The sequence below is a fragment of the Pleurodeles waltl genome, chromosome 1_1, assembly GCF_031143425.1.
Source record: "Pleurodeles waltl isolate 20211129_DDA chromosome 1_1, aPleWal1.hap1.20221129, whole genome shotgun sequence".
NCBI lineage: Eukaryota > Metazoa > Chordata > Amphibia > Caudata > Salamandridae > Pleurodeles > Pleurodeles waltl.
This window is the reverse complement of record NC_090436.1, coordinates 268,942,043-268,968,954: the sequence shown is the minus strand read 5'-3', so window position 1 is coordinate 268,968,954 and position 26,912 is coordinate 268,942,043. Positions and strand designations below refer to the sequence as shown.

Here is a 26,912-nt window from a genome sequence, read left to right as displayed (position 1 = left end):
AAGGCTAGAAGTGTAGAAGCAGATTTAATCGAAATGAGCAGAGCGTTCCATGCTTTGGAAGCTCCACGAAAGAAACATTTGCCGCCCCAGGTCAGACGTTTAAACCTGGGGACTGATGAAAGCAGATAGGATGTAGACCTGAGTGATCTACCTGGTTTGTACCATTTAATGTTGTCTTTAAAGAAACCAGTGCCTTAATTCTTCAGTGTTTTGTAGGAGATGCAGAGTGCTTCGAAGACCATTCTCTGCTTTACAGGAAGCCAGTGCAGATTCGGGAATGTTGAGAAGTAGGCGAGCTGCAGCGTTTTGTAAAGTTTGAAGTTTGTTTAGAACCGCTTGTTGGGCATAAAGTAGAAGGCCATTACAATAGTCAAGCTTGGACATTACCAAGAGGGTAACATCTAGTTTCTGTAGGTGACCAGGGATAAATGGGAACATATTTTTTAAAGTCCAGAGCAAGAGATAAGTGGAAGAGATAACTGATTTGACATGATCTGCAAAGTTCAATCTGTTATCCAGTAGGATTTCCAGATTGTGGGTTTTAGAGACTGGGACTGGTAAAGGGCCCAGTTCCTGAGGCCAGTAGGAGTCTGACCAGAAGGAGAGGTTTGTACCAAATAGTAGCACTTCCGTTGTACTCGAGTTTAATCTCAGGCAGTTTTTTGACATCCATGTGCTGATGGCACACATGCAGTCTCAGAATCTGATCCCAGTAGTGGAATCAGTGCTTGCAAAATAGACGACAATTTGGCTGTCTTAGCAAATAAATTAAGCGAAAAGCCATGGAATCTAATTAGACTGGCTAGAGACTTGACATACACATTAAAAAGAGTGGGAACTTAACGAAGAGCCCTGCAGGGGGTAAAGAAAGAGTGTGACACAAATTCGCTGAGCCATACCTCCTGGGTGCGATCAGAGAGGATGGAGTGTAGTACGTTCCAGGCTGCCCCTGTAATTCCAATATCAGCAAGGTGTTCCAGCCGCAGCCAATGATTGACTGTGTCGAAGGCTGTTGACAGATCAAGCAGGATGAGGGCAGCCTGCCCTCCTTCATCAAGAGACTGTTTAATATCCTCCATGGCCTTGAGTAAGGCTGTTTTTTACAATGGTTACCACGGAACCCGAACTGGGTATCATCAAGTATAATATTGGATTGATGTACTCTACCAGTTGCCTATTTAAGATCTGTTCTGCAATTTTAGCTGGAAATGGTAGGCAGGATATAGGACGGTAGCTACATGGGACATTAGGCTTCAGGTTGGGTGTCTTTACCAAAGGAAGCACAGAGGCTGTCTTCCAGGGGGCCGGAAAGGAATCAAGTTCGAAACATGGCCTGATATATATTATGGAAGACAGGGGTCGATGGTCTCTACTGCTAGCTTTTCCACTTTAGAGGGTCAGGGGTCGAGCATTATAGTTGGGTTCATATTTTACCCACACAAAACCATAGAAATTCAGCAATTATAGTTATACTTATATTTTTATAAGTGGAGATTCAATCTCTTTTCGTTTCCGCAAACGTGGACAGGGAAAGAGATGAAAACATTGCCCCCACAAGCAGGGAGCTGCTTTTCTAACAGCTCCCTGTGTGCTTGAGCAATGCCGGCTCGTGCAAGAGGCAGAGAGCTGGCTGTAACTGCAGGGGCCTTGAGTTGAGCCTCCCCCTGTGGTCCCAGTGATAACTTTTAAAAAAAGAATATTTCAAGGTGTATCTGCACAGAAAACACATCTGTGTTTTCTCTGCAGTTCCACCCTGTATAGTTATCTGAATGAAGACGCTAGAGGATCAATCACATTGGCAAAGTTACAAACACACAAGATTATGGGAGACATTACATTGGCTTCTTTTTCCCATCTGTAGTGTAGAAGATGCACTACACATTTACCTAACAAGGTAGCACTTACTAATTAGCCAGTAGAAAGTACTCTAGATTGGTAGACATTCTGCACACAATGATGGCCTTTTCTTGGATGAATATGCAGGGCAGGATTAATTGTGCCACAATGCCCATTTCACAGAAGTTAAACCTCAACAGGAAGCATTTACAGATATAAACAAATCAGGTGCCCATGCTGAAGCTCCACTTCTGTAAAGTAGTAATCATCCAAATTTCTTGTGCATGGTTAAGGTAAAGCAAGTGTTTTTAATCTGCATTTACACCTTGTAAAGTTATCTGTAAACTGTGATGGAGGTGTTTGAATACTAGCTTTTTTTTAGTGCAATATCTTGTGTAGTGACTGGGACAAGTGTGTTCTTTCTTTTCATCTGCTGCTGAGACCAGAAATTGTATTATCCCTTTTTAAAAATACAAGTATGTGAAATGGCATAGAATCCCCACCCTTTTGGCACTGTCCCATACACATAAGTGGTATGCAGCATGTTTCCCCCATTTTCCAAGGAAGAAAATCCATGCGTGGCATGGGGTTGCATGATAAGAGGGAGTAGGCCAGACAGCCTGGCCACAGGCCAGGCCCGCAGTGAACCCCTGACACTCACAGCCGAAGGCCATGTGTTGCGGGGGTTTTGTGCTTATAGTAGATTGGATGCAGGGCCTGGCCACCCTGCTGTGCATGGTGGAAGGACATGCATAGCCAAAGGCCATCTGTGGGTTGGGTGGTTATAGGGGTTGGCCGTAGGGCTCTGTGGCCAACCAGCGCTGCACACTGCCGAAGCCAATGAGTGGCGTGGGGTTGGGTGGTTATAGGATGTTGGCCTCAGAGCCTGGCTGCAGGCTAGGCCCTGCGGTCAACTCCAGGGGGCAGAGTTGGATTAACATATAGTAATTACAATTCCTGTACATTAGAAAAAAGGAAATAGAATATTAAACACCATAGAAATTCATTCAACTTAATCAAGTTTGTATTCAAGTCAGGTATATAGGGACATTTTTTGCCAAATTGTTTCAAGGAGCCAAATGAAACAGCAAGGATATACATCACCAGCCCGGCAAGCAATGCAAAAGAAGAGTGTAGGATTTATGCAGCTAGAATAAGGAGTCTATATTGTTCAAGAATAGCTTCATAATGACACATTATGAAGTTCTAGAACACAGAGACACAAACACACACAATTTATCTTAAAATAGGATATCTAAAACATCAACATTTAAAGTAATACCTCTGTAAATGCTAGGAATATGCTGCAACTTATATGAAACTACTGAAACAAAGATGTTACTTTAATCCAAGGAAGATTTCTTCCTTTATTCTACAGGATAAATCCTTGATATATAGAAGGAGGTGGTGGTGTAAGACATTGATTTTCTTGCAAACACAAAAAAACCTATCTTTAACAACATACCTTTGGTTCCACCGCTTGCTCATGATTCAATTGTTTTCTTCTCTATATCAGTTCCCTGGTGTTAATTTGATAACATTCCTCCATATTGTTGTTTGTCCCTCCCAAGGAGCTTTTCGCTCTTGTTTTTTCAATGCATGACTAGTATCCTTCCACTGATGATGTCGGAACCTTGGACTGCAGTGAATGGGGGGCTATATGTTGTACCTCTCTCTCCTTCTCCCCCATGTCCTACTAACAGCCTTTTTTGTTCAGAAACGTGCCCCCAAGGGCCCACTTACCACACTCAGCCTACCTTCTGCTAACCGAGAAGCAAACCGCTACCTTTAAATGCTTTTTCAACCATTTATATTCAAAGTGGCTGCAGTGGAATGCTTTGTCTTAAGCTTTATGGATTTTAAGGTGGCTGTCATGCATGTGATCGTTTGCTCTTGTATTACTGGTGAAGCTATTTGCTTTGCCACTGCTTGTTAATTTGTGTCTCAATTACAAAACAGAAATTTGAAATACTAATTTGTGCTTCTGTTCTGCTAGTCTAGTCCAGTTCCAAGTTCTCAGATAGCAGGCTGTTTCTATTGAAATGTATTGCCCATTTTGCTCCCCTGAAAGCTGTGCTGTAAAAGCATACACCGTTAGCATGGATACTGCATTTAAGGTGGCCCTTTGGAGCAAATATTAAATAGAATTCTTCATTTCATCACTTAGTTGCTCGACCACTCCTAACGATTCCCACCCACAGCCCTGTCACTTGTCTAACTGTCCTGACCCTCCTTGTATGCTCAACCCAGCAGTCTTCCATTCACCACTGTAAAACCTACTCTTTCTGCATCTCAGCTCCATTACCCATCTTGCCTATTTCTGCACTACACTCTGATATATCGAGAGAGTACAGACCTCCATTGTTTAGTTGGTATGTTTGTGCCACATAAGTCACTTACATAAATACATGCTGGTGTGCCATGCTCTACAATATCAATTCACAAGTGTTATTATCTGTACACAACTTTTTTCATTTGAGAAATTTTTTAAGTGACACTAAAAACTTACCCTGTTGACTGTCAATTTCACTATATGGGACCGGTTACTTGAAATTACCCTTAACACAAGAAAGAATTAGAAAGGTTATTAGATACCCATCAACAAACTAAATAAAACCACCAATATCCAACAAATAAAATCTGTATTTTGAAAATAAAAGTGAACACATATTTGATGGTTAATCTACTACTGTACAAAACAAAACAAATCTTGCTTTTAGGTGAAATCAAACTAAAACGCAAACCAACCAGGTGTTTTGCACCTTTCGATGCCATGACAAGACCAATGTAAGACACGCAATGGTAAACAGGAACTACTTTAAAATTCTCCCTGTGAAGGAATACCCGTCATTGTATGAGAACATAGGGAAATTACGGAACTGGCAATACATGAAAACACAATCCATATTATAGCAGCAAAATATAAGAGTATACTGTAAAGTGAAGGTCTTATCTCAATCCTAGACACATGCAGCCCAAGTGCAGTGAATGAAAGTCCTTTCTACTTGGCGATAGGGATTGTGAAAGAGAGACACACAGCCTCAATGACCATTTAGAGAGATGAAGGTAATGTTCCTACACATTTGGATGTGGAACAGTTGACTTGATTCTCGTTAAACTCAGCAGAGGTGCATCTATGGTTAACACTGTGCTGAATAAAACAACTAACAGCTTCCCAATGGCTGGACAAGTTTTATGTGTTGAGACGTAGAAAGCTGACCAAACACTAAGCACTTTACTCATTTTACATTTGGGGGCATCATTTCATTCCTAGGCATTTTAATACTGGGTCTCAGATAAAAGTGGAATAATGGAAGAACTTGAATTTTTCCTTTTTCAAATAAGCTTCAGATTTTATTTACTGGACAAACTGTGCTACGCGATATTTGAATTATATCACATGGATGTCTGACGGGGCTAGCTGTGGTGTAAATGTTTCATGATCACAAGTACTCATTCAAACCACACTCCTTTATCATCCTGCCACTAGGTTGAAGGTGATTCTGCAACCAAGAGAAGCATATAGGAGTTGGTTACATATGAATGCTGAACACACGCACATTTTTTAAGGCTATCAAGGATTATGACGACCTTGTCCACTCTAGCACTGCACTAATCAGTAGCCCGACATACAATAAATGTCTTACTTGTATCTTTAACAGCTACCTCTGAGCAACAGAGCTGCACCTACTGCAAATCACTGACCAATCATCTATCTAGAGGGATAGGTCATTGTCCAGGGCCAAAGCATCTATGACTTCCTGTTCAGACCCAGCATTGTACCCTGATCTTATGTGTTAATAGCATGCTTGATATAAAACCCATGCTACCACTTGCACACTTATCTGATTTTAAAGATGGAACAGCACCTCTGTTTCTGTTAATAATATTGAAATTTACCAAATGTATTAATACTTCATACAATTAATAGATGTAGTATGATTTTGTTTGTCAAAAAAGTAATATAAGCCTAAATTATTGAAATACAACAAAAATACTAGGGGAATAATCAATAAACAATTTTAAAAACATGCAGGAAGAGAAGGGATGAAACAAAAAAAGATCTATAGAAACCATGTACAATTTACCAAAGAGAGAATCTATTTCTACAATTAATAGTATTTAAATGCTTTAATAAAAGCATGTAAAACGCAATTTTGAAAAGGAAGTAATTCTGTCTAATTTTAAACAGTTTAGCTGAAACAGTTCTCTGAGTAGGTGCTCTATGACTTTTTCTATATACTCATGCAAAAATAATCCCAGATCGCTTTCGTGATACTATCATAACTATAATATGATTTTAAGAACCTTTCCATTTTTGTCAGGCCTGCTTTAAACTTAAAATAATATTTTCCTAATAAAAAGGCAAGGAAAATATTCTTTGGGAATTGTTCTATTTATCTAAAGTCTAATGTACTGATGAAGTTAGATATTGGGTAAAGATGCCTCAAACATGAATATCATAGAAGTTGCTTACATCAGCCTGACATCCGTCTACTGATTTGGCCAAGCTTACCATCTATAGTGCAGTGGCTGAGAGCTATGATGTGGCCCAATTAAAAACAATATGCTTATAGGCAAAAAGGCTTTAGCGTCTGCTTGCCTTTGAAATTGGTCTTCCTCACACCTAGCTTGGCTCCTATCACTACAGGAGGCACCGCAGACCAGGAACCAATCTGGGGGGGTTTACTGGTGACACAGAAGGGAGGGGGTTCTCATTTTACCTACGCCATACTCTTTTGGAGCTGACAGAGGTCAACTCTGCAGCCCAGTGGCCTGCCATCATTAACACCGCTTAGAATAATGTGTTGCAGGGCTGCTAGACAGGAAAATTACCATTATAAAATAGGATCTCCCTCAGACACTTCAGAAAAAAACTGGTCTTGAAGATAAACAGAATGACAACCACCTGATATATACATCTGCCTGAGAAAATGATTAAAGCATGGAGCCTGCTTTCCCTTGTAGTCGAGGCTGGAAATGCGTCATGTGGTCCTAAAAGAATCATCATATTTAGTTTTCACAAGTATGTATTAGCTTCGGTTATAACAAAGCATTAGGAGTAGTAACTAAAATACTGTTTTCTGAAGTTGCAAGATTGTCTCCTGTGAGAAAATCATCATTTTGCCCTGATCACCCCCATTTTTACTGATACTAGTGGTTTCTGATTCTGACTGTGCCCTGGGCCCTGCTAACCAGGCCCAGGGCCAGTGATCTGTTAGAAAGGTGTATGGAAATAAGGCATAATTATAATTGGAATGACAACCTACCTGTAAATTCCTAGTATATGGTGGGGCATGTTGGATTGGAGGCCCAGTGGATTTAATCCATTTACATGTGCACTGCTGTGGTGCCTGCTATCAATTTAAAAGCTAGACCTGCCTTGCAGGCTGCTTTTAAACTAAACTTGCATGCAAATTTGACTTTAAAGTTAAGGTTACTTCCAAAGTCTCAAACTTCCTTTTTGTTACATATAAGTCACCCCTAATCTCTCCCCTAGATGTAGGGTGCCTTGTAACTATAAGCAGGGACATTATAAAAGATGCTTTAAATGCCCTGGCAAAGGCAAAACAGCCAACTTCGTTTTCCCCATTGTAGTGCATTAGCTCCATAGGCTAGCATAGGAACATTTTATTCAAGTATAACTATTGCAAGGAATGAGCTAAAATGTAATTGTTGGACCTAAAATGCTAGTTCGAATAAATCCAAAAACTTGCCACTGTTAAATTTAGTATAACTATCACAAAAAATAAGTTATAGAACTTGCTTTTCTGCTTAGCCAAAGTCCAGCCATCCAGCAGCTCCTCTCTGATTGGCCAGCCTCTGCCAGGCAGAACAAAATGGCCTTAATGAGGTGTGAATTGGCCTGCATTGAGACAATGGGACATATAGTAGGTGGAGATTTACAAGTTCCAGAGCAAAAGCGAGGAAAGGGCCTGGTAGTCAAACTGGTTTTCAAAGGGGGAATGACACTTAGGAGAGGACACAAGCTCACCCCGACTTCCTGCCACCCCAACCAGATGGAAGCCCCATTGATTGGATTAACAGAGGGGGAGCATTAAGGAAATTAGTCAAACCAGTGGGACTGCTTAGCCAGATCTCAACCTCCAGGACAAAGATTCTCCATCTTGGATTTTGGAAGAATATTGAGTTCTGGGATTTATTTTTACCCACAATTTGCAGGAAGTGGTCACTCCAGAGAATGGCACCCTCTGAACCATTGGTCAGGGGTGCCCCCATGCTTGCCAGCACAGGAACACTGAATACATATGGGAGAGATGCCCAGCAATGTGGATCATTGCCTGAAACTACAAGCAGAAGAAGTACCGCCCTGCTGAAACCTTGGTGTGCACCCCAAAGGACTGCGCTCTGCATGGCTGCACCTGCTGCACACTGAGGAACTACAGCTCTAAGGACTTTGTCTGACGCTGATGTAATTTCACTGAAACTGAAGGTGAAATTAGCTAATCGTCTCATTTCACTTTCACTGTCTTGGTGCTTAGGGGGCTATCTCCGCCCCAAATCACCGAGACTGACGAGAAAGGTATCATTAGAAAATGGAGAATCTCGCCCTTTCCAATAGTACTTCAACCTAGTGGATCCCTGCTTGAGGATCACCGCTGAAAGCTCATACACTTGGGGATACTGACCCTGAAATTCGTCCAACCTATCCAAGCCAAATGGGCTAGCTCCTACAGTTAGTTTGTACAATATCCATCTAACCTCTATAATCCTGCCAGTGCTTTTGACCTGCAGCTTAGAAGGCATGATTGGGTATTTTTACACAGTTGTAATGGGTTTCAGTCCCACTAACACATCCTTTAATACAGTTACGGTTTGCTAGTAATGTGTGATCACCAGTGCATAAAACAAGCCTGCCATGTTTCTTTCTGTAGCTTGCTTCCTCTGTCTGATTGCTATGTCAGAAATCCTTTGACTTACGTCTGATTGATTCCTCTCATTTCATTCTCCAGAGTAACCCTCTTCTTAAAACCAACTTCTGCAAGTCTTCGATTTCAAAGTTTAACTTCCTCTCAGTCTCCTTTGATATCTCCTATTGTAATTCTGCCAATCGCTCCTACCTCATTTCATTGATAGGTAGGTCCTAAACGGTCCATACTGCCGGACTCATTGTATTTAAAAAGTGGGACGTACTTTCAAGTTGTACATGTCCTCGGAGTGAAAAACTTTTAATTTATTTTTTTTACTACTGCAAGGTGTACTTCTCCCACAGACTAACACTGAGTTAACATATTACATTTAATACGTGATAACCTTTGTTTGGGAACAGATATGCCATGTTTGGTGCCCAAGAAATTGTAATATAAACTGCTCTTTAATAGTGAGGTTGGAGTTTAAGTGCCAATTCTGAAAATGCCACTTTCAGACAGTTGACATCTTCTTGTCCTGACCATTTGGTGGCTGTTGCCTGCAAGTGTAGTTAGCCTTTGTGTATTACCCCCAGGCAGCCAAACAATAGAGGTGTTGAATGTTGTCAGTATGAGCCATCCTGGAAGGATGAGAGGTGCAGAGCTGCTACCTACCACACTTGCACTTCAAAGAAGCTGCCTCAGCACATACACAAAGACCTTCACACTAATGTCTGGTGACTTCAGATATCCTGGTGCCAGGGCAGGGGAGGAAAGGAAATTCCAAAACTAGATGTAGGGAGAAGTCGAGAAGTTTCTCCAACTTCAACACTGACACCAGGTATAAATATTGGCTCCTCAAACTGTACCCTCCTGGACCTGTGGATACTACAGAAGAACTTCCCAGCTGAAGGAGGTCTGCTCTGCTGTTGAGGCCTGCCTTGCTGTCTGAGTAGGAAAACTGGGCCTGCTCCCTTCATCTCTGGCTGAAGTGACTCTAAGGGTCAGCAGGCTTACCTCCTTTTCTGAGCTGCAGGGAAATAACTAGTTTCAGAGGCCCCCCTGCAAAGGTCCAGCTGACATGCTGCATTGGACCTGCCTGAACCTGCAACTGGACCTCCCTTAGCCTTGCTGGCCTCTGCTGGAGTGATTTTCAGATCCCCAATGGATGCCCCCCAGATCCTGGACATGGCATCAGTTGATCTTCCTTTGGAAGAAAAGCAGAAATCCTGAAGTGTTTTGGCTCTTCATGACCATGAACGTGCCTGTTCATACCAAGACCTTGCTGCCAAAATGCTGCTCTGGTGAACCCAACTTTTTGCCCTACAGCGACCGCCAGAAACACAAAATCTTCACTTCGCGCTACAGCAACGACAGCCCGCACTGACCACCAGCACGAGCTCCAGCAACGGCCATCCATGACCCTGGACAGGATCTTCATGCCACAGCAGCAACTGTCTGTGACACACATCCTGTTTTTCACACTACAGCGATGACCTTCTGTGATGCTCTTCTGACTCCTTATGGCCTCCTCCACCACAAACTGAACTTTTCGTGCCAGACTCTGAGAAGGTAACTCTTTCAGCTGGACTAAGCTGGTCCATTTATCCAACCTGCACTCCATCATGGTTGGTCTGAACTTGTTAATTTCACTTGGTCTCACACAACCAGAGAACTGCAAGTGGCGATTTGTGCTTTTAGGTGCTATACCTACCTTATATCTTTGACATTGCATATCTCCAGTTCTCCTAAATGGATTTTATTTTGCTTAGGTGTCAAATAATGTATTACATTTTACTCTAGTTTTCTAAATTGGTAAAGAATTTTTCTTGTGATGTGTTTTCACTTAATACAGTTTTTTAAGTACTACATAAATACTTTACACACTGCTTTTAAGTTAAGATTGACTCATTTGTGCTAAGCTACCAAGAACAGGTTAATTTTGTGACTTTTTGTGTTTCATCCTTACTATAATTGTGGTTGTTGCTTGAGTAGGATTTCATCTGCCCTCAACCAATAGAACCATTTCTCACACTATCCCTACAACCTAACAATATGTCACCTTTGGCAGCTTATGTTTCTCAACTACCATATGTCTAAAATTACAAAGCCCAGACTAAAGTTGACACCTAACTGATATTAATGTTAACCTGCTACAAAGAATCTAGACTAAATGCATGGATTTTTCCTTGAAGAGCACATAACTAATCCCAATAACCACAAAAACCACTGGATTAACCACTAACCGTCGGAACCGGAGTAGAATGTTACTTACCCATAAGTGCTTCAACACCTTGTCAGTGGTAGTAAGGGCTACATAATGAAATTACGATGTGCTGCACAGGCAGTTTTGTTTTCAACACCACATTTTAAAAAAGGGACATGTCTTGGTAAAGGTTGACTAGAGCAGTGGTTCCCAAACCTGTGGTCCGGGGAACCCCGGGGGTCCGCGAAGCCTCCTCAGGTGGTCTGTCATTGCTTAGAAAATTCAGTAATATTAACAGATTAAGGGCCTGATTCTAACTTTGGAGGACGGTGTTAAACCGTCCCAAAAGTGGCGGATATACCACCTACCGTATTACGAGTCCATTATATCCTATGGAACTCGTAATACGGTAGGTGGTATATCCGCCACTTTTGGGACGGTTTAACACCGTCCTCCAAAGTTAGAATCAGGCCCTAAGTCCCCAGCTTTTAGTAATGACTCAGTGGAAAGACCCCGAATTCCAATAATGATTCAGGGGGGTCCCAGGGTTATAGTAATGATAAAAGGGCGGTCCACAGAAGTCAAAAGGTTGGGAACCACAGGACTAGAGCTACTATCATCTTCTGCAAGTATGATATAAGTCATTTGAAACAGCTGTCAAATACAGTTACGCTTCTCCAGTGCTAAAATGTGGCTTTGTGCTGCACGGCAGCAGCACAACCCTAACATATGCACTCAGTCATGTATGTTAAAAACCTTCTGATACACATATAATCATGCAAAATAGCATGCATTTTTTTAAAGTCATGGTGGCTACTCAGAGCTGTATGATTTTGGAAAAGAGTTAACTATAATGTTACGGTTTACTCTAATGTTACAACACTTGACTCTATATTGGGATTGATATAAATTATTATTAATAGTAATCTGATGAAGTAACGATTTGCAATACTTCATAATGCTTCAGTAACTTATGTTTTAGACGTCTTAGGAGTTATGAGTGTCTGGCTTGTTCCCACTCAAGATTCCTCCAAGATCTACGAGTTTTGCTATTTTAGAGGAATCATACCTATTCCTTACCAGGGTAGATTACATAAAATCTAAATCTTCTGTGGGAGAGCTCCCAGCACATTTTCTGGCACTAACATACTTGGTGCTTCAAAGTAGCTGATGACACAAAAAGAACATATGAATGATTCCACTGAAAGGCCACCAGTAGCCATTTCATTATCACAAAGAATGAAATTTAGTTTGCAACCAAGAATTAGAACTCAAAAGAGCTTATCACGTTCACTCTGCTTTGTCTGCTTGCATTGCCAGGAAAATACATTACTGGTCAGTTACAGAGATTGAAGTCCGCACTAGTGAGCTCTCCACTTACTATCCTCCTTCCTCACAGACAGAGTTCATACGGTTAGCTGTGGGGACTTTAAAGCGGAGTTCTTCAATCTTCCTTGTGACGTTCCCCAGGGCTCCACGCTTAGTCCGACTCTTTTCAACATTTATGTGGCTCGTTTGGTGGCCTAGGTGTGTTCCTTTAGTTTTGAGGTACAATCGTGTGCTGACGACTTTCAAATCAATTTCTAACGATTTGACCTCGGGTGCTAAGACCTTCAGGCATTGTATGTATAGCATTGAGAAATGGATGAACAACAACACTCTTAAACTCAATGCTGGGAAGACAGAGGTCCTAGTTTTTGGTGCTCAGGACTCAATCTGGTCCAATATTTGGTGGCCTGAGGAGTGTTGGCCTCTTCCCACCCCAATGAAATCAACCAAAAACCTGGGCATTATGTTTGACAATTCCTTGGGATTTGATAACTAAGTCAATTGCAGAACCAACACATGTTTTCATATTACTAGAACTCTGAGGAAGATTTTCCCCTTAATTCCTAAGGCGTTACGTCTGGCTGGTGCAACTGCACTCATCACCTCTCAGCCAGACTATTGTAACACCCTATACTTGAATACTAACACAGAATGTGTCAACGTGTTGCAGGTTGTTCAGAATGCAGCAGCTCACCTCCGCCTGAACATCTCCAGACATTTATCAGTGAGGGAAGGTCTGCGGACCCTTCAATGGCTTCCTAATAGGAAGAGAATTGTTTTCAAGACCTTATGTATGGTCCATCGGGCCGTCCACCAACAGAGTTCCAAACAGCTTTACTCTGTGTTTCCTTGGTATGTCCCAGCAAGACCTCTCAGATCTTCCTCTCATAAACTGGATGATGTTTTAAGATTTCACAATGCCAGGTGAGGAGGCAGGGCCTTTTTGGTGGGAACTGCCAAGCTGTGGAACAAATTGTCGGGGCACATTGAAGACACAGAGACGTTTGTGGCCTTCAAAAAACAACTGAAAACTTGGCTCTTTACTCAGCATCTCTCAGAATAAGTGTTTGTTGTCTTACTGGGTTTCTGCTAGTGCTTGGATACCTTCAGGTTTAGTATGCTATATAAATCCCAGATAACATAACATACCATATAACATAGTCAAAACATAGCATTCCACAATTTAACGATAAACCGTTGATAACTACCTCAAAACGATTTGATGTAAATGAACTTGCCTTGTGAAGAGCAACCCTGCTTGCCTGAGTCACTGCTGGACTGACAATTGCTTTCAGCCTGACAAAGGACTACCTTGCTATTTGTTCCAAAATGCTTGAAAGTCTTAACGCTGCATGAACAAGTTCTAGTGGCTAAGCTACCCTTTCCATTTAGCCACGAAATAAACGATTCACCAGAGTTCAAGCTTAGAAACAATAATTATAGTCTCTGGGCCTAGAACAGAGAAGGTAATGTGAGAAGGCTCCAAGCATGCTGGTGCGACTACTAGCACACTTGAATTTTGGCCTGGACTGCCTCATTTGTTGTGGAGCGAAGACAGATTAGCAAATAACTGGTCACGATCAGTAACAGTACGGAAAACCAAACGCTTGAAAGACAATGTACATAGAGTAATTAGCTATAGTTGAGATTGAAGTAAGCATTTCTAGCCACTAAATTGAATCCTGATGTGAGGCACCCTCAGTGACCAAATATGGCAAAACGTCTGGTCTGGAGTCACGGTGCCATACAGAATCATTTTGCAACTATGGTTGACCCACGTCTGTAATAGAGCAGCACAGCTATAAAAACTGAATGCCTTGGCTCAGAGTAATTGCATGTAATGTTGATTAATGCATGTTCATCCATCAAGTTTTTGATGTCTAAAAAGCTAATTAAGCACTGTGGGTTTTGTCATTTGGGATAGAGTGCAAGGATCTGAACTCAACAGATTCTGCAAAATTTAAAGCCAGACTTCACAATAAAAGAGAGCCCAAAATGTGCTGCAGTGAGTTTCAGTGAAAGACAAAACAAGGGTAAAAAATGTGATTCTGGATTATATTTAAAAAAGGCAGACAGATTTAAATCAACCTGCGTCGATCAAAGATGACATTCAAGGGGACTAATGTGGTTTGGGTGCTGGTGGCAGGAGTAACCAACAAACATGAAGTATGGAAGGCTAAAGCTTAAAGCTAAGTATTGTTTTTTAAATCCCTTTGTTTTATTATTACATCCTCTATGAGGGTTTGTGAATATGCATTGCTAAGTAAATGTGAGGCTTTGTTCGTATGTAAACTCCGTTTTAATGCATGGATCTCAGAGAAATTGCACCTTCCTTCTTACTGTATCTAGTCCCAGAAACAATTATACATGGACTACAATGACACCGAATTACAAGCTCTAAACTACATTTTTTTTAATGCATTTTCATATGTGTGATATTAAATAAAATATGAGTTAAAAACTTTTGAACATATAAATGAAATGTTCTCATATCATAAATGTGAAGTCCTCTCATTAGGTCCTTACTCTGAAAATTGTATATTTAGTACATCACTTTGAGATGTAGTGTGTTCAGATCTGGTGTAGATTCATATTGGATGAAAGCATGAAGCATCTAATGATGTTCACATGCATTTTGTAGTGGGAGAGTTTATTGGTTTCCTGTGGGTGAAGTAGAGGGTCATTTGAACTACATACAGTGAGGTGGTGTATTTAAACTAGCAACTGAAAAAAAATATATCTGTGGATCTATGTAAAACAGAGAATACTTTGGAGCAGGCACATATATTGTCAGTGCTGATGACCAAAGACCTAATATGGGCAACAAAAGAAATTGTTAAACATCATTCATAGGCTCTGACCTTGGGACCTGTACTGTCTGGCAAGGTTAAACGGCATAGTAGAGTTTGATAAAATGGAAGGTTGTGGTGGTTATGGCACTGAGAAACAGTAATTGAGTATTAGAACACTAAAGTTTTAAAAGGCTCCTAACCATTCCTTGTTCAATGGCATATTTCTAGAGCTTAATGTTTTCTTTCTTTATAGTGATGTGCAGTTTAGATTGTGCAAGAAAGCAACCCACAGGATTATGGAAGAGTGTGGACTCTGTATTGACATGAAACTTTCCTGAGCATCCTTAACTCCTAGACTGACAGATCTACAAAATGCAAACAGATTGTACTGAAGGATTTTCTGGTCCTAACATTGGCAACGTGGGCTGAGCAGTAAAGCTACACTCTAGGGAAAAGTGCTTGTGTCACAATTAACATTAACAGTAGAGTAAAAGGAAATAAAGAACATCATATCCAAATCAAAGCTAAATAAAAAATATAAGGAATCATAATTAGATCAAATCAGTACATTAAGTGCTATTGGTCACCAAAAACAATTCCACAACTTAAAAAAGCACTGCTATCTAAGTATTCTTGTGCACAAGTAAGTGTAAGGCACATCAAATCATCTAGTCTGTATCAGTAGTAGTACCCAAAGACCCATGCTTTGAGACTGGCAATGTAAAATGGAATATCCTGTGGTTAAGAATATGGAAAATGAATACAAGAATGAGGGTCAAATAAACTGTAAACACTGCTAAATCTCCTTAAACCGGCTTCATATGGTGGAAATGCCCAAGAAGTTGATTTGGAGTGACCAAGAAGGATCTGATTAGATGTTGCTCTGCTTTGAAGTAACGTGCAGGCAAAGCGTGCCCAAGTTGAGTCCTTGCTTCTTACAGGAAGTAAACTATGTTTGAGCTTGATGATACTAGCTGGAACACTATACATCTTACTGAGAGGCACTGTGGTTTTGGAGTACATAATACCATCTGGAAGCCTGAATCTGTGAAGGTGCAAGTAGGAAAGGAATGTCCAAGTTATTTACAACACAAATATTTACTCATTGCAAACAAAACTCTTCTCTTTATCTAAGGACACATATTAAGATAATTGCACTTTTTCAGGTTGCTGTTCCTCAGTTGTGGTCATCCCATCTCTCATTCCTTCATTCCAGTAGGCATTTACCCATTTCATTAATTCATCCATTTGCTTTATAGTCTACTGCCAAAAAAAAGATCAAATATTGCTTCACAGGTAACAACAGAAAAAGGAAGCACCAAATGAGCTATCTCGTCTTTCACATTATCTCACAGTCTGTTTACAAAACTTGCCGCCAAGGAGTTATCACACCAGACTAATGGAGGAGGAAGAATGCAATACAATCGAAGAACAAGTTATTTACCTTATCTTGTAGAGACTACATTTAGCTTCAGAATCCTTACCTCAGAATTTTCCCCAGGCATCAGTCTAGATCCAGAAGACTTTTAGTGAGCAGTACCCCTGCATGCCGGAAGGTGATGTTGATTGGCTCTGCGTCTGGCGTTGGCATTGTCTGCACCCGAAATTATGTCACGGTGCCTATATAGGGCAACCTTAGCACGCCAACAACAGTTTCTTCTCACAACTTTCCACGCTAGAAGTGCGGAGCAATGAAGAACACTGACCAATGGTGTGTAAAATGTAGGGACCTGAAAGGGTGGTGCATGTCCCTAGAAATCCGTTGGCAGAGGCGTGAAGATGGGTGGGTCGGTAAGGAATCTGCAGCTAAATATAGTCTTGACCAGATAAGACATTACCGAAGTTCATCTGATAGAGGCGTCTAGCTGCAGATTCCAATTTCAAATGAGGAAGCCCTGTAGGACCGAACGGGCAAAATGCCCACCTCTACAGACCTTACTGTCCAGGCAGTAATGTTTAGTAAGCGTGTGCAGAGAGGCCCACGCTGCTGCGTGGCAGATGTCCAGGACCAGAACTCTGGCCCTCATTCTGACCTTGGCGGGCGGCGGAGGCCGCCCACCAAAGTCCCGCCGTCAGGTTACCGTTCCGCGGTCGAAAGACCGCGGCGGTAATTCTGACTTTCCCGCTGGGCTGGCGGGCGGTCGCCTTCAGACCGCCCGCCAGCCCAGCGGGAAAGAGGCTTCCACGATGAAGCCGGCTCGGAATCGAGCCGGCGGAGTGGAAGCTGTGCGACGGGTGCAGTTGCACCCGTCGCGTATTTCACTGTCTGCGCAGCAGACAGTGAAATACATGTAGGGGCCCTCTTACGGGGGCCCCTGCAATGCCCATGCCAGTGGCATGGGCACTGCAGGGGCCCCCAGGGGCCCCGCGACCCCCCCTACCGCCATCCGGATCCCGGCGGTCGGACCGCCGGGATCTGGATGGCGGTAGGGGGGGTCGGAATCCCCGCGGCGGTGCAGCTAGCTGCGCCGCCGTGGAGGATTCAATGGGGCGGCGGTACACTGGCGGGAGCCCGCCAGTGGTGCCGGTCCGACCGCGGCTTTACCGCCGCGGTCGGAATCCCCATTGGAGCACCGCCGGCCTGTCGGCGGTGCTCCCGCGGTCCTCCGCCCTGGCGGTCAAAGACCGCCAGGGTCAGAATGACCCCCTCTGTGTGCTAATGCAGCGGTCTCAGCTTTAGCTCTGGTGGAGTGAGCTTGCAAGTCTTCAGGAGGTTGCTTTTTGGCCAGTGCGCAGTCGATCTTGATGTAGAGTACGACACAACAAGAGATGGCTCCCTTCTGCACTGCCTGACCTTTCTTCGCACCCACTTACCCCATGAACAGTTGGTCATCCACCCAGAACTCATGGGTACGATCAGGATAGAATGCCAATGCTCTTTTTGGGTCCAGGCAGTGGAGTCTCCACTCTTCCTTAGAAGGATGTGGGGGTGCTTAAAAAGTAAGCAGGGTGATTGATTGGCTTACATGAAAGTGCATGACCCCTTTTGGCAGAAAAGAGGTCCATGCAAAGCACCAGTTTGTCAGGATAAATAGAGAGGTAAGGCGGCTTGGATGATAAAGCCTGTAGCTCACTCATATGGCTTGCAGATGTTATCGCCACAAGGAAGGCTGTTTTCAATGTGAGAAGCCTGAATGGACAATTGTGGAGAGGTTTGAATGAAGCAAAAAAAAAGTTAGAACTAAATTAAGGTCCGACTGAGGCATAAAAAATAGGAAGGGCGGAAGCGATGAGTAAGACTCTTGAGGTACTGATGTACAATAGGGGACTAAAACAAAGAGGGTTGATCAGTCAATCGCAAGAAGGCAGTAATGGCAGACAAATAGCCCTTAAGAGTGCCCAAAAGCAGAGCTCTGCTGGGCAAGGGAAAGAATGAAATGTAAAATCTCAGAAATAGGGGCAGAAAGTGGATTAGGAGTCTTTTCTGTGCACCATGCCACAAGTCTTTCCAATGGCAGACATATACTATTTTGGTAGAGGGATGCCTGGCTGTCAAGATGATGTTACAGACTTCAGGAGGAAGGTCAAAAGCTGTCAACTGCCACTGCTCAATCTCCACACAGGAAGGGAGAGAGAGGACAGGTTTTGATAAAGATCATCCGCTGCTGCGACAGAAGGTCCTCCCGAAGGGGCAGTCTGATCAAAGGTTCCATAGCTATGCTCAGTAGCTCGAGACACCAGACTCTCTGTGCTCTGTCTAGAGCCACAAAAATGTCTTGCACCCAGTTGTTTCTGATCTTCTTGAGAACTCTGGGAAGGAGGGTATGGGTGGGAAGGCATACAGGAGGCCTGAGTTCCACTCAAAACAAAGGTGTCTCAGAGTGAGAGCCGTCTTGGAAAATCCAGCATGCAAAACTGCTGGCATGACACATTCTTGGCGGAGACAAACAGATCTAACCAATGCTCTTCCTACTATTTAAAAAGACCTTGAACTACCTCCGGTTGGAAACGCTATTCGTGATCCGCTAGGAATCTTCAGCTGAGCTTGTCTGATCTGACGCTCAGAGAGCCTACCACATGTTGACTAGGGATATGTTTTGTTGTTGTTCCGGCCATGTCCAGAGGCGCAGAGCATCTTGTCAAAGGGTCCATGACTCCACCCGCCCTGTTTGTTGCCATGTTGTTCCAGCCATATCCAGAGGTGCAGACCCTCTTGTCAAAGGGTCCATGACTCCACCCCACCCTGTTTGTTACAATACCACATGGTGGTGGTGTTGTCCATGAACACTTGCACTAACCTTCCCTTGATGGAGAGCAGAAAGGCTTTCAATGCCATTCGGACCACTCAGAGCTCTTGCAGGTTGATGTGGAGTCAGGATTGAGCTGGAGACCAGAGTCCTCTGATCTCTACCTTTCCCAGATGACTGGCCCATCCCAGGACCTAATGCATCTGTCACCACTGTCAGATTTGGTTGTGGAAGGGAGTTGGATCTGCCTCTGACCCAATCACCGTTCGTTAACCACCACTAAAGATCTTTCTCCATTCCTTCCGAGATATGGACCATGTCAGAGAGATTCCCCTGATGCTGCACCTACTGAAACTTTAGGTCCCACTGCAGAGCCCACATATGCCATCTAGCACCGGCAAGATGCAGGAGGCTGTGAGTTCCAACAGCATCAGTCAGTCTGAAGAGACTGAAACATCTGTATCATAGTCTGAATATCCTGGACTCGCTGCTTGCGAGGATAAGCCCAAAACTTAATTGTGTCCAGAACAGCTCTGATGCAAGGGAGCATCTGAGAAGGAGTCAGGTGCGACTTTGGCACACTTATAGTGAACCCCAGCGAATGCAGGAGGTTCACTGTAGTCTGGAGGCGGCGCCTGGGGTGAGCCGCCTTCAACAGCCAGACGTCAAGATAGGGGAACACTGGAACCCCTGAGCTCTGCAGATGAGCTGCAACCACCGCCATCACCTTGGTGAACACCAGAGGGGCTCTGGTAAGGCCAAAGAAAACATGGTGAATTCAAAGTGCTTGTGGCCTACCGTAAACCGCAGATAACATCTTTGGGCAAGCAGGATGTGAATTTGTAAATCCAATGCTATCATCCAGCCAATGTGAGCAGTCTGAATTTCTACTTCTTGAGAAAGAGATTGAGGGGGTCATAGATTTAAAATAGGATGAAGACCTTTGTCCTTTTTTAGAACCAGAAATTAGCAGGAATAACAACCACAGCCTACTTCTGGCACTTGAACCCACTCTATGGCCCTCATTCTGACCTTGGCGGGCGGCGGAGGCCGCCCGCCAAAGTCCCGCCGTCAGATTACCGTTCCGCGGTCGAAAGACCGCGGCGGTAATTCTGACTTTCCCGCTGGGCTGGCGGGCGGTCGCCTTCAGACCGCCCGCCAGCCCAGCGGGAAAGAGGCTTCCACGATGAAGCCGGCTCGGAATCGAGCCGGCGGAGTGGAAGCTGTGCGACGGGTGCAGTTGCACCCGTCGCGTATTTCACTGTCTGCGCAGCAGACAGTGAAATACATGTAGGGGCCCTCTTACGGGGGCCCCTGCAATGCCCATGCCAGTGGCATGGGCACTGCAGGGGCCCCCAGGGGCCCCGCGACCCCCCCTACCGCCATCCGGATCCCGGCGGTCCGACCGCCGGGATCTGGATGGCGGTAGGGGGGGTCGGAATCCCCGCGGCGGTGCAGCAAGCTGCGCCGCCGCGGAGGATTCAATGGGGCGGCGGTACACTGGCGGGACCCCGCCAGTGGTGCCGGTCCGACCGCGGCTTTACCGCCGCGGTCGGAATCCCCATTGGAGCACCGCCGGCCTGTCGGCGGTGCTCCCGCGGTCCTCCGCCCTGGCGGTCAAAGACCGCCAGGGTCAGAATGACCACCTATGTCTCCCTTGTCCAAGAGAACTGTGACTTCCTCGCGGAGAAGGGATGCTCCTCTGTCATCCGGTTGTGAGCTGGTGGCATAGAGGGAGAGATAGTCTTGAAGAGGAGAGTGTAGCCCTTTCGGCAATCAGCAAAACCCACTTATCAAATGTTATGGACTGCTAGTGGGGCAGGGGTTGTCAAATCCTGCCGCCAACTGGATTCCATGGTGTTAAAGGGGCAGACTAGGAGAGTTTACAGGATGCTTCAGTTGGGGGAGAGCAGACTGACCCACGAGGTTGGTGGGTACTCCACCCTTGCACACGCACAGTCTGGGATGCATGTGTGGCACTGTGGCGGGGTGTCAAATAGGCACAGCTGGAAGCACCTTCTGTAGCCACAAAAAGGAACAAAAGGCAGATTGGGTGAGGGGAATGGTGGGCCGCCGTGAGGCCCAAAGACCTAGCCATGGCCTGAAAGTACTTAAAGCACTTGAGCATCGGGTCCGTCTTGTCTCCGAAGAGACGGGTGCCATTGAAGGGCATGTCCATAAGGGAAGCTTGGACATTCTCAGAAAAACCCAGACATCCTTAGCCAGGCTGCGCACCCCAGGGCCACTATTGTGGAAACCGCTCTGCCTAGCGTGTTAGTTGTGTCAAGTCTGCAACTAATTGTGAACTTTGCCGCATCCCTCCAATCGGCAAAAGCCTGAGGGAGTACAGTCTGGGCCTTTTCTGGGACCTGTGGCAGCCCAACCGTGTCCTACAGATTGTGTGAATAACAGCTCAAAAGGCATGCAGTGTTCACGGACCGCAATGTCAGGCTGGCAAAAGAAAACATGTTCTTCCCAATTTAGCCTTTAGACTCCCTATCTGCGGGAGCAGTAGGAAACGGACCTTGGGTGGTTGAGGCTTGGACCACCAAGCTCTCAGGAGAAGGGTGTTGTATGAGTAAGGTTGAGTTCCCAGGTGCAGGGTGATGGCTGTGGGCAATTGTCCTATTCACAGGAGCCCTTGTGCTGGGTTTGGACCAGGTAACCAGAAGGACTCCCGTAGGTGCATCACTGAATGAGAGCAGGGGTTCGGATGTGGAAGCTCCTGGTTGCAGAGCTTCTGTCAAAAAATTAGTCTTGGCTGTCAGCGAAGCCAGTTAAAGGTGTATGACCTCAGCTGCCCTCCCCATTACCATTGCATAGGAAGCTCCTTCCTCCATAGCCACAGTAAAACTGTAAACTTTGAACTTGTATAGCGCACTACTCACCCGTTAGGGTCTCAAGGCGCTGTACTCATACCGCTATGGAACCCTTCCTGGCTTTTCCCTGTGAGGTGCCCACTCCAGGGTGAAGCCAGGCATCCAAGCGCTGTTGGGGCCGTTGTGGAGATTAAGCAAGCTATTGCCCAGAGTTGCAGAGTGGGACTCATTAATTAGATTAGGCACTGAGGCGAGAATTATCTGGTCCAAGAGAATTGAGCCCAAGACCTGCCGAAGCGGGACTTGAACCCTGGTCTTGAGCCAGATATCTGCTTCAGGGTCTGCCGCTCTAACCATTGTGCCACACTTCTCACATCTTGGTAGGGGAGAAAGCATACCAGTATCATGCGAAGTGTCCAGGCCACTGGCTTCACCCAAATCCTCACACCGGTTCATTTACTCTTTGTATTCTAAAGAGTCCAGCAACTCTTCCCAGTCTTCCCCCAGGCCTAGCCCAAAAGAATAGGATCTAGGAGTCAAGGATCCTGCCGGCATCGGAGTTGATGTCATCCCCGCCTCTGTGTCGGAGTCGGGGATGACAATCGGGATGGCAATGCCTGGAGTGTTTGTATTGGGACCGACGCTGGGGAAGGTCGAGATGTCATGACCAGTGCCGTTCTGGATCCAGGATAGGATCCCTGGGACCCCATCGGCACCAAGGCTGAAGCAGTTGGTGCCAAAACTGAAGGGGGCTCCCTTTGGCACTGTGACAGGGTTGGACTGCCAAAACATGAGGCACATAGACTCAGAGAACTCTTTCAGTTGGACAGGTGTTGCTGCGGCTCCCGGAAAATCAGGGAGGTGTGAAGCCGACCCAGGTGCAGATTACATAGAATGAGGCCTAGAATGCAGATACTCCTTTGTTGCATTGGCTGATGGACAAGAAGACAAAGACTGCTTTGTCTTCTTGCTCTTCTTGTGTCTCAACTTATCCGATCATCCTGAGAACTTGCAGTATGACGACAAATACTTTGGACTCCGAGATCCGCCCTGGGACCTTCCCCTTGACCAGGACCTGCATGGAGTGGCATACTGGGCCGCCATTAGCATCAAGGACTGCTCCCTAAAAGCCTTCAGAGCATGGGCAGGAAATCGGAGCACCACATTGGGTTGAAGTCGCGCCTCAAACATCACAAACAGATGAGGTGCGGATCCGTCACCGACATTACCCGATGACAGGATCCGCAAGGCTTAAAACCCGTCTCTTGTGACAACATCCTGGACACACCAGGAGCTAACCTTCAAAAATATTTGACAAAAAGTTTACAAATTTCAGTCAAGAAATGATTGAGGGGTAGCACTACTCTGGAATCAGCTCTGACTGGTGCAGAAAGAACTCACAATGGGGTACTTGGGTGTCGCCTATATAGGTATCATGATATAATTACCAGTGTGGACGATGCCAATGACGGACGCAGAGCCATTCAATGCCACCTAATAGTACACAGGGGTACTGCTCACGAAAAATCTTCCAGATCCAGTCTGACACCTAGGGAGAATTCAAAGGTGAGGAATCTGCCGCTAGAAGCCTTGATCAGATAACATTCATACACCTGTGAAGCAGCTCTAACTCATTTCTAGTTGCATATAAGGACTCACGTTCAGCAAGGTGAACTGCAATGCCTTTTTGAACTCAACAAAGGTAGTATGCTGCAAGAGATTTGAACTAGCCCACAGTTCTGCATCTCCAGTCATATTTCCCAAAGTACAGGCTGCTCGTTGAGGAAGCAAGAAGGCCACAGCAAAACTGCCATTGGCTGTCCAATATGTAATAGCCCCAGAGATTGCCATCAAGTTCGGGTAAAAGTAATGGTGTCTTACATATCATGCATGAGACAATCAATTTTGAAGTCTAAGGTTTCAAATTTATCTTAAAACTTATCCAAAATAGAAACCTTGTAAGCTGAATCCTTTGCCTGAAAAAAAATCGATGACATCTAGGATAGTACTATGAGAGATATATAGCCAACAGTGGCCACTAAAATATAAACATGCTTGACAATTGAGGCAGACCTTAAGCTAATATGCCAACAGGTATAATAAGCAACCAATGTGACAACTGCAAAGTATCTGAATATATAGGCAGAAATGTAAGTTAAGGAGAGGTGGAGTTCATGTTGCTGCAAAAGTTAAAACAAAGTAGTTCCAAACTGAAAAACAACAACAGTTTTAAGGAAGTCAAGCCTAACGACAACAGAAAGAATAGAGATTTCTTGAGGAGGAACCCAAGAATGCATATAATGCATGTTCAATAATGACAGCTGTGCTTTGTGATGTGACGCATGACTACTACTGTTTCACAAGCATATGTACTAAGTCAGAAGTTATCCAAAGCATCAAACAATCCACCTTGAATCCTCTGTGGCACGAAAAGAATCACAGATTGAAATAACAATCATAAAGGAAAAAGATGGTGAGTTCTATGGGGTTTACCAGGTATGCATGTTAGATACATTCTGCTGTGCCTCACAGAGTAAACTGAGGTTAGAGGACAGACAATATCTAGCTTTGGTTATTTGGATAAGCCATTTGTGGTCGAGAACACTCTTGTGTCCTTCAGACGGCCGTGTTAATCGGCCAGTGCCCAGGTATTCAGACGTGCGGCCTCTTGAAAATTCAGCAAGATTTTCAAGAGACCGCACGTCTATCAGGAGCACCATATCTTTGGCGCTTCCTGGCTATATATAGCCTACGGATTGTTCTAGTTGATTAAATCTCCTGAACACTGGATTCAAGCGACATTTGGATTATCCAAATAACAAGAGCCATCTGACTGACACCAAATAACAGACTCCAGGGACTACGACTCCTGGAGATCCCAGCCATTGCGTGTCATTTTCCCCACATTGGAGCATAGGTGCTTCCATTGCAACCATCCCTGTCCTGTTGATGACCCCATCCTGATTTGCCTGCATACGGGGTCGAAACGTCAACACATTTCTAAAAGAGTGCATGTGAAAAACATTAAAGAAATGTAACGATACTCCAGGGCCTCCTGGATTGTAGGAGCCACTGGAAGATAATTTTATACAACCACACTCTGCATTATTTGTATATATCACCGTCACTCACTTGCACATCTGCACTTTCACTGTTCTTTTAGGAGCACCTACCTTTGCTTATAAATAGTATGACAATTTGTTATTAGAATTAAATGTTAGCATAAGATTCATATGGAGATAACGCCTGAAAGAATTAATAAATCTCATTTGTTTTACATTTATGGTATAGAGAGATTTTATTAAGCAGTTTATATTCCGTGGAAGTCTAGGCTACTTTCCCTTTGCACTGACCTTTATTATTATTATTGCCTGAGTTGCAAGCAGGATTGTTTTTGCTCAGAAAGGGACATCACAAATTGCAAACTGCCAAAAAATATTCATCCAGCAGGTCGTTTGCGACTACTGTGAATTGAGAATTTGAGATGACATCTATTAGTACATAGGTCTTTTTGTAAATTGAACACCCATTCACAAACCAGTCGGTGTGCAAATAGACCAACATATATTGCAAGTGGGTATTAGTATATTCAGCTCTAAATAATTATAATTTTGTACATTAAACATTTCAGTTTGAAACCCCTAAAGGATGTAAGGTGTGTTCATGGGCTTTTGCACACAATGTACAATACAGACATAATTCAGATATCCGTGTATACATAAATGAAGAACATTGTCTACATACCACTGTAAGAGAGGATGAGCTAGAGGATCTTGTTTATCCATCTGTTTCTTGATTTCCAAGTAAGGTGCCTAGAATGCAATACCATATGAATCAATATAATAGTAAAGCAAAAAATGCAGCCTCACTTTTGGAGAAGTAATTCAAAATCCCTATTTCCATAAAACAATACAATTACCAGAAGCGTCTGCATCGTAGAAAAAATAAAGTCATCACAGTGCTGTTCTTGACAAGGACAATATTTCTTTCTACTTATCCATTATGTTATACCCATAGACCAACATACTGCTCATATTATGGATCACTGTCACAATGGGAAACATACTGCCTGATATTGAGCAACTGCCAATTATCATACAACTGACAAACGTTGTGTGTGTACAGCAGTAATCTGGGGGGAACAAGCTAAATGCTACATGGAGCGAAGGCCAGTGGTTTAGACTATTTGCAAACATTCCACTCATTATAGTTTTGTATGTGCTTAATGCAATGTTCTAAGTGGGTGAAGCAGGGTCTGTACTGATTTGCATAGAGTGGGACACTGTCTAAAGTGGGTGAAAAATGATGGATTGGTATTCTATCCACAATGATTGCCAGTGGTGTAGACTATATGGAGGCACTCCTCACATCACTTTTTTTGTGTTAAAGTGGATGGGTAAAACGTATGATTTAGACAGCCTTGTTTTTATTCACCTAGATACAGCCAGTCCAATTCATGACCTTCTACAGAAGTACTGGTGAATATTATGATTTGTTTGGAAAGAGTATGTGTGTGAGAGAGAAAGTAAATATGTGTGAAAGAGTTCCCCTTCCCAAAGCCTGATTATTGGAGGTTGTAGGACTTTGTCAAAGTGTTGCATGGCACTGCCCATGGCGAAAATCAAGCATCCCCCATTTCCTAAATCGGGCCCTCATCCATGGTAATGGAAGAAGATGCAGGAATCAGTCTGAGGACAATAATGAACATCTAGAACAGTTAGAACTAGTCTAACCATAGGTACTTTGATCAGAAGCCTACAAAATAAAATCCAGTCAGCAAAAGGAGACAAAGTGCTTCTCCGGGACTGGATGAGTGGACAAACCTTTGAATGATGTAGTCCATGAGCTTTGCACTGGCAGCCTGCCTTTGCCCC

At 44.0% G+C, this 26,912-nt stretch overlaps 1 protein-coding gene across 1 annotated transcript in view; it reads right to left on the bottom strand.

Moving 5' to 3' along the window:
* PARP8 (poly(ADP-ribose) polymerase family member 8) overlaps positions 1–26,912 on the bottom strand; it is a 636,820-nt gene that overhangs the window by 146,631 nt on the left and 463,277 nt on the right. The window contains exons 18-19 of the mRNA XM_069221607.1: positions 25,783–25,850; positions 4,346–4,394 (exon numbers count right to left, since the gene is read on the bottom strand). Of these exons, the coding sequence (XP_069077708.1) occupies positions 4,346–4,394; positions 25,783–25,850 (117 nt within the window). The remainder of the gene's footprint in view (positions 1–4,345; positions 4,395–25,782; positions 25,851–26,912) is intronic.